Below are 8,858 nucleotides of genomic sequence, written 5' to 3'. Positions count from 1 at the left end.
AATCAGCAGAGCAGCAAAGCTGGGGCAGCAAGAGGCTGCACAAAGCTGGGGCACGAAGAGGCTGCACTGCTCTGGCTCAGCAACACAAAACCTGGAGTGTGTCGAATCACCTGAGGGATTCAACACAAGAAAGCTGCAAACACAGGTTATTCTACATCCACATCACAACAGTGCAGTTCTCCGGTGCCAAAGTCCTGCCCAAGCCAGAACTGTAAGAAGTCAAGCTGCAGGACAGGCAAGAAGCAGAAATATTGCAACAGCTCAGCTCGGGAAACCCAGGTGTCCACACAGCTCGGCAAGTCCCTCTGGAATGATCCCTCTGTGGGAAGAAAATGTTCCATCAGGTACTTTCTGCCTCTTCCTCGTTTTTGAGCAGTGCAAGAGAACGTGGCAGAAATGCTGCCAGAAAGTCCTGCAGCAAGAGGGAAGTAGCATTTCCCTCAGAAACCTGAGCTCTCCACCAAGTGACAGCTCGTGGTGCTGGTGCTCTTTGGCAGGTTCTGGGGTGACCAGGTCACCCCAGAACCTGCCAAAAAGCACCAGCACCACCAGCAGCTACTCAGAGATCCCAGAATGAGGAGATTTAACTTCCCACTTGATTCCCAGGGGGCTGAATGTCAAGCAGGAACACGATAAACTGATCAGAGTGCGAAAAAAAAAAAAAAAAAAAAAGATGCAGTTTTGTGAAGGGAGGAGAAATAATCCCTTCATGGATGAGTTTCTTTTAAAATATAATGTTCATATTTCGAAGGGAGAAAAGAATTTGTGCTTCAGAAATGTGGGTGAGTCAGCAGAGTTGGGGAGAGGGAGGGAGGGAGGGAAAAACCAGAGTGGGGCTCTAAAAGGAAGGGATTTCTCTCCCCAGGAATATTATTTAACACTAACCCTTGCCCAATTCAATCCAAACCAGCATAAAAAGCAAAACCTGCTCCGTTGCAAACCCTGGAAGATGGTGCCAGGCAATATTTCTCAGTGTTTCCAGAGGATGGAACTGCAGGTGGTGTTTCCACAGCCTGGGCAGTCCCTGCGGTGCTGCTCGGAGGCCCCCAGGTGGGCAAAGAGCCTCAGAGCACCCGCAGTGCAGCACCTGCAGGGCTCTGCTGGCTGCACAGCAAGTTCACAAAGCCCCCCAAAACAAGTGTTTCAGCTCGGTCAGGCACCCCCCTTTGAGAGTTCTCCCCCAGAACTGTGCTCTACAGGCCGGGGGAGCCTTCAGCGGGGAGCTTGTCCGCTGGCAAAGGAAATTTGGATAAACGCACACTGAATTTGTTCCCAGAATCGTTTCCTCGTGCAAAAAAAGACTTTTTTTGTGAGGTAGGTCAGTTCTTTCTGGCCCTGCAGAGCTGGCATGTGGATGGAGCTCCAGGTTCTCAGGCCAGACAATGTAAGAGTACTGTTAAAAACCGACTTCTTTCCTGTGTGAGCAGGGACAGGACCCAGGGAAGGGCTGGAGCTGTGCCAGGCAGGATCTCAGGACAAGGTTCTTCCCCCAGAGGGTGGTTGGCACTGAACAGGCTCCCCAGGGCACTGCCCCCAGAGATCCAGGAGTTTTAGGACAACACTCCCAGGGACAGGGTGGGATTGCTGGGGTGCCTGTGCAGGGCCAATGTTTGGATGAATGATCCCTGTGGGTCCCTTCCAGCTCAGGATATTCCATGATTCTAAAGCCACTTCAAGGCCCTGTTATACTGTGACACATTCCACTGGTGACCAGGGTTAAAACACAACGGTGGATCCGCCAGCAGGGCCACGTCAGTGATCATAAAATCACTTCAAAGAGGAGCAGGGCTGGGATGTAACCCATGTCTGCAAACTGAAACACAGCTCTTGGGTTCTAGAAAGATACCACCAAAAAAAAAGATCTCCAATTTCTGTAACCTCTGGACTGACCAACGTGGAGGTGAATCAAGGATGCAGCCCGAGGTGTCTGAGGGCAGGGGGGAATCCTTACCTGGGCAAAGGTGTCTGAGGGAAGGTGGGACCCTCACCTGAGCAAACGTGTCTGCTGCCTCTTCCTGATGGATGGGTTGGATTCAAAGACGTGGGGTCGCTTCCGTTTCTTCCCCGTGGCCACGGCAGCGGCTGCTGCCATCCCAACAGGGCCTGGAAATGCAAGCACAAGGGGGGAATCAGCACAGGCAGCTCGGGAACTGGCCACAAACATTGCCATTGTATCCCCCCCTGCCCAGGGATGTGTCCCAAGGCTGTCCAAGTGACACAAAGTCCTTCCTGAGCTCTCCTCTCCAGCATGGCGGAGGTTCCACCAAAAGGTTGCGTTCCCCAGATCCCAGCCCAGGCCCAGGGAAAGTCTCTTGTTTCAGTCTAAAGTTTTCCACACAAACACATCATTCTGTATTTTATTTTCCAGACATACTGAAAACCCCCCAGGCCTTTAAAGAAGTGGCTGAACTGAGGAGATCCCGGTGGCCTGGGAGAAGAGATCTGGGTAAAACACTGGGAATCCTGCTTGGACACCTCAACAGGAGCCTGAGGCTTTTCCCCAGGGATTAAGGACCGGTTCTAATGGGAAAGAAACTGAAAATCCAGACTTCCTGGAAGTACCCTACAACAGTCCCCTGAAGACCATCCGGGCCTGAAAAACCTGTGTGCTAGAAGGGAAGGGGGAAAGAAAAAGTCCTGCAGGCTGGGAGGCTGGAAAATTCATCAGCAAGGACACAGGATGGTCAGCGGGGTGGTGGAACCTCCCAGGCTTGGGCCAGCACATCAAGAGCTTTATTCACCCAACAGGGTCTGATTCCAAACTCTGAGGGGCTCTTTGACCCTGCATTTTTCTACAGGAATGGTGGATCCACCACAAGGCCAATGTGGAGGACATTTGGCTTCACTGGAAGGAATCTGGGATTCCCGGATACTGTCCCAGCCCAGCTCAGCCAGGATCTTTTGTGGCATCTCCCTGAGAGGCCTCACCCGGCAGCTCCCCACTCAGCAAGGCCCGGGTTATTTTTGCTGTTGTCTCCATGGGCCTGAAATAATTCTGCTCTTTGACATGCTGGGGATTTTAGTTTTGTGACTTGAGGCTGAGTTTTACCAGGGACCCTTTTGGATTGCCCAAACCAGCCTGGTATTCCCAGCTCCTCCATGTTCCACATACTGGGAGGTGCAGGGAGCATTGCGAGGGATGATGTCACCCTCTGCCTAATAATTGTTTCCTTTTTGCTAGCTTTTATATAAGTTCTTTAACAGAATTGCTGTAATGTAATTGTTTGATATTGTACATTATATTATGTTTGTAGTTTTAGCTCCTACACCGTGTAGGAAACTAATCTAATTAAGATATTTTTTGTCTAATCATTACCACAATAAATCATATATATTTACATACATAGGATATATATTATACATATCATATAATAGATAATATATAATAATACATTATATAATGTATATTATATATAAAATACAATATATATTACATAATTATATTATTATACAAAATTTTTATATTTTCATAAGGATATACATAATATATGACAATATAAAAATTTATAAATTAATGAATGAATAGGTATATTAATTATTAATTAATGGTATTAATTTATATAATATTGCTGTATATTTATGTGATTACATAATAGATTATTATATTATATATTACTTATATACTTATATTAATATTTAAGTATAATATAATATAAAACTGAATACTATATATAATAATAAAATACAATATTATAGCATTATATATATTACATAATCATACTAAGATATTTGTTATAGATATTATTTATATACATTAATTTAATTATGTAATATGTAATATATAACATACAGTAACATGTTATTATATAATAATGTATTTAAATTATTATATATTACATAATAATATTAAGATATATGTTAAGATATGTTATTTATATATTACAATATAGTTATAATACATCAATATAATTATATTATAACTATATTAAGATATATTTATAGATATTATTTGTATACATTAATTTAATTATATGACTATATTAATGGTGATTAATGATGATTAATTTAGTTATATATGACCTGCCAGTCTCAATCCTGCAGGACAAAGCTGCACAGAGGCTCGGCCACACCCCTTGATTCCCCAGACTTAAAGCACTGCTCAGGTCTGGGGCTGGGACTGGATCTGGGGAGAAGAGGTTCAGAAACCTGGGATGTCCCTCCTGCACCTCGGGAGCTCCTGTGACCCCCCCCTGCCCTGCCCCGGGCTCACCTGCAGCCGCCAGGTGAGCCGTGACCTCGTCGGCGGCCGTGGAGTTGAGGATGTCGGAGTCGTCGTAGGACGTGTCCTCGGGGGAGGAGGGCGAGTCCTCGTCGGCGCTCAGCATGCCGTGCTCCGTGTAGGTGGCCACGTGCACCTGCTGCACCTGCTGGGCCACGGCGTGCGCCTCGATGGTCGCCATGTGCTCCGCCGGCGCCACGCCGTGCTCTTCCATCAAGAGGCACTGCCAGGGCCAGAAACCACAGCCCCGCATTACGGACCCTGCCGGTGGGTTTTGGCCCGGAGGGACAGAGATCACCCCCCAGCGGTGGCCGTGGGGGTCCAGGAGAAGGAAACGACGACTGCACCGGGAACTTAAAGAGCTTGGAACAATCCACGCCTCCAAAGGACACGGCCCGGCCCCCACAGGCCCCCATCTTTGCTGGAGAAAGATCCTCAGGGATCTCAGAGCCCTCACAAGCTGGACTAAAGGGTCTGATCAAAGCTGGGACTTGGTTGAGCCACCCCAAGGTTCAGCTTTCAGGGAAGATGCCCAAGGGGGACACAAAATCGCCTCTGACCTCAATGGCTCAGGGCACAAACAAGGATGGCAGGACAGAATCCCAAAGTCACTGAGGATGGAAAAGACCTCTGAGATCATGGAGCCCTCCCAGTGCCCGATGCCCACCTTGTCCTCCAGCCCAGAGCACTGAGTGCCACGACCAGGCCTGCCTGGGACACCTCCAGGCCTGGGCACTCCAAACCTCCCTGGGCAGCCCCTGCCAAGGCCTCACCACCCTTGCCAGCAACAAATTCCTCCTCAGGGCCAACCTGAGCCTCCCCTGGCACAGCTTGAGGCCATTTCCCCTTGTCCTGTCCCTGTTCCCTGGGAGCAGAGCCCGACCCCCCCCGGCTCCCCCCTCCTGGCAGGGACTTGCAGAGCCAGAAGGTCCCCCCTGAGCCTCCTTTTCTCCAGGATGAGCCCCCTCAGCTCCCTCAGCTGCTCCTGCTTCTCCAGACCCTTCCCCAGGAGTTCCTGAGGCCACTTCTGCTGCATTATTTGAGTCCAGAAACAGGCAAAATCATCCCGACCCAAGCCCAAACACGACATAAATCTTGTTTATTTAATACATCTGGTGGCAAAGCCCTGAGCAAAGGAGCAGCTTAAACACTCAGCAGGGCCCTGGACCACACGCCGTGAACACAAACCTGTGCAGGAGGAACGGGACAGGAGGCACACGGATATTTTCAGTCCCTGTCTCCCACACGTTCGTGGGAAAGGAACAGCACAGCCTGAAGGTATTTTCAAATAGAAGAATTTTCAAATAGAAGAATTAGGAACCCTCAAAAACAGACTCCCCAAAACCCTCAGGGCAAAGAGGAGAAATAAAGAGATGAGCAGTTGTAGGGAATGACAAAATGTCCCCCCCAAAAAATGTGACCTTGTAAGTACAGTCAGAGAATTAGAGCTCTGGGTTGACTGACACCAGATCATGGAATGCTGTGGAGGGGTGGGTGAGACAGTGGGATAGAGACCAGGAAAAAACACTTTGTCAAGGGGGTTATTTTGACCAAACTAAAAGGAGGTTGGAGCCAGTTTGGTGCTGGTCTCTTCTCCCAAGAAAAGTCACAGGACAAGGAGAAACGGCCTCAAGCTGTGCCAGGGGAGGGTCAGGTTGGATACTGAGGAAAATTCCTTCCTGGAAAGGGCTGTCCAGCCCTGGCACAGCTGCCCAGGGCAGGGGGGAGTCCCCATCCCTGGAGGGATTTCCAAGCCCTGTGGATGTGGCACTTGGGGACAGGGATGAGGGGTGGTCTTGGCAGTGCTGGGGACGGTTGGAATCTCCTCTCCAGGCATACACTGGAGGAACTCAATCCTGAGGGACACTGAAGTGCTGCTGTGACACTGTTCCAAACCTGCTGAGGTTATGGCTCGAGCCAAAGCAGCTTCAAGCTCCCAACCCTCCCTAAAAGGCTGCTGCAGTTCCGTGGTGCTGTCCAAACCCTGTTTACAACTCGGGTTGTAACCTTAGAGCCACCCAAAAATAGCAGGAATTCAAACAGCCCCACTGAGGAAGGGACCCAGGCACTGAGGTACTCAGGAGCAGGTTGAAAAACAATCGCTCCTGTTCTCCTTCCAAGGATCTTGTTTTGTTGCCATCACCACAGAAAAATGGGGAGAATATTCCAAGCAAATCCTTGCTCAGCACCAGGGTTTCCCAAGCCACTGTGCTTCTCCTGAAAGGGTTATTGCAATACAACTCTAATTACTTCTATTAAAATTAAAATGTAAACCCCCCTATTTATCCACATGCTCAGAATATAACTGACAAAGTGTGATAACCTGTCAGCTCCTCGGGAGACAAGCTGTGAGACAGTGGATGCTCCTGACACCCCTTCCACAGGAAGGAAACCTCCCAGTCAAGAGTCAACACCACTGAAACCTTGGCCAGTCCTTCCTGTATTCCAATCATTCCCACAGGATTCCTGATTCTAGCCAGGCTTTGTGGGCAGACACCGTCACTGGCAGCTCCTGCAGGTGCCCACCCACCTGTGGGTGCCCTTGTTGCCTCAAAGCACCCAAAGGATCTGTACATGGATTTGAACAGGGATCCAGGCACAGGGGACGAAAGCAAAGCTGCTCCTCACTGATTTTAGAGACGAGCATTCATCATTCCAGAAAAGGAAACATCTATTCCTGATTTTCTCCAGAAACAGTTTGGGGAGCGAGGAAACCCCGGTGATACAGCAGGGCCTGCAAAGATGTTTCCTGGGAGTCAGAGCTCAGTCCAGAAGCCACGAGCATTTTTAAACACAAAGTGCTTTAAAAAAAACCAAACCAAGAGGATAAAGTGCCTCTCCTCACACAGTGCAGCTGCCTGACGAGTGTGTCAGAGTCCCTCTGATGTCCTGTCAGCCGGGATCAGTGGCTGTTGACACCGTGGCTGAAGGAGCTCCAGATGCAGGAGGAGCTGGAGGAGCTGGAAGGGCTGAGCTGCACCACCCAAACCAGCAGCAAACACCACAGATTGAACAAAAACCCCCATAAACTCAACACGAAAGACAAAGGGACTGAAATGATGGCAACAATTCATAACTCGAGCTGTAAAACCCACGTGGGTCAGCCCAGCATAAACAGCGTCCTCTGCCACCACCAGCACTTTGGTGGGTGCTTTAAACTGAGCCCAAAATAAAAAGTCCACACTGAACATGATGAGGAACAGCAGCAGGAGTGGAAAAACTCCCTTGCACAGACAGGCCTGGGATTATCTGCGACCTTTACCCCTCTGAAGGGTTTAGTTCAGGGGCTGCAGCAGACACAGAGTGAATGTGGAGATTGGCATTTACCTGCTGGAACGGTAAATTGTGACAATAAATCATAATAAACCATTTTTACTAACTCATCCAACACCTCATTCACCTGAAACCCTGTTCAGATTAGCAATAATTTTTTTTCTAGTGAAACATCTGCCCCTCCGGAAACTGCACAAGGTTTTGGATGGGACTGGCTTTCCAGGAGTGGAGACGTGGACTCCTGTCCCAGCACAGCCCATCCCTGGCCCAGAGGTGACAGAAGGCAGCGGTTTGCACCCCTGCTGTGAAGGCTGAAGTGATCATCTAATTTTCCATGTCACAGAGATGGGGTAACTCAGAGGAACAGCAGGAACCAGCTCTTGTTCCACAGCGTCCTCCTGTGGCACAAAACGGGGATAATGATCCTCTTAATTAGGACGGGTTAAAAACACCCCCCTGCGCCCCCAGTCTCAGCAGGGAGGGACCTCAAATCAAAGGCACTGCAGAAAGCAAACCCCAAATCCCTCCTGCTCATCAGAATCTCGCATCGAGGAGCAAACACATCCCACTGCGGGGAAAACTTCAGGGAAAAGGAACAAATTGGGTTTCACAGATGTCTGTCAGGCAGAAAACCTCCTGTTTGCTGCCCAAAGCCACGGTCGGGTGGAGTGACAGGACCCCATTTCATGGCACAGGATGAGATCTGAGCCAGGTCCTTTGGGCAGCCTCATTTGCCATGTTTAGCACCAAACACATCAGGAAACCACGGGGTGAGCACAAGGATGAGTTCTGAGTCTCCTTGGAGACTCTTCTCAAGCTCTGGCACCAAAAAATAGCACCCCAGCAGAACCAACCCTATCCACGAGGACACCGAGGAGAAAGGCCACATTTAGCATGTGGAAAACCACCACGTGGAAAACCACGGGAAGAGCAACCACCACACCCCAGCCTATTCCAGTTGAGTGCAATCCTACACCACAGGATCACAAAGCCCGGGATGGAATTCCCATTGAACACTCCTGTGCTCCCCCCAGGCTCTGCAGGTCTCAGGTCAGCCAGGGGTGACTCTCCCTGAATCCACCTGTAACACCTGAGCCACAACTTCCTTCCCTGCGAGGTTTTTGCAGGATGTGCAGCTGGACACGAGTTTAGGAAGCATAACATATGATAAATGCCCCTCTCCAAGGTAATGCTTTGGCACCCTAAAGGACCACCCAGAAATCCCGATCCCAAACCCTTCTCCTTCCACCTGCACAGCCCACGAGTCGTTTCAACGTCATTTTAATTGTGTTACTCATCTTTAGTCAACTGAGCTTTTTTAATTAACAGGCAAAGTGGTCTTTTAAGAATTCCCAGTGAGCACAAG

The 8,858-nt window shown here is 49.2% G+C and overlaps 1 protein-coding gene across 1 annotated transcript in view; it reads right to left on the bottom strand.

Moving 5' to 3' along the window:
* The window catches only part of NRF1 (nuclear respiratory factor 1), a gene marked incomplete at its 3' end in the record, with an annotated part of 12,202 nt that extends 7,762 nt beyond the window's left edge, over window positions 1–4,440 (bottom strand). The window contains exons 1-2 of the mRNA XM_027910017.1: window positions 4,211–4,440; window positions 1,989–2,103 (exon numbers count right to left, since the gene is read on the bottom strand). Of these exons, the coding sequence (XP_027765818.1) occupies window positions 1,989–2,103; window positions 4,211–4,433 (338 nt within the window). The remainder of the gene's footprint in view (window positions 1–1,988; window positions 2,104–4,210) is intronic.
* Between the last annotated feature and the right edge of the window lie 4,418 nt (window positions 4,441–8,858).

This window comes from Empidonax traillii, unplaced genomic scaffold (genome assembly GCF_003031625.1).
Source record: "Empidonax traillii isolate 1590-97213 ecotype Southwest subspecies unplaced genomic scaffold, ASM303162v1 scaffold2634:size45629, whole genome shotgun sequence".
NCBI classification, from domain to species: Eukaryota; Metazoa; Chordata; class Aves; order Passeriformes; family Tyrannidae; genus Empidonax; species Empidonax traillii.
Note: the sequence above shows the minus strand (reverse complement) of the source record. Positions and strands in the feature narration are given on the sequence as shown.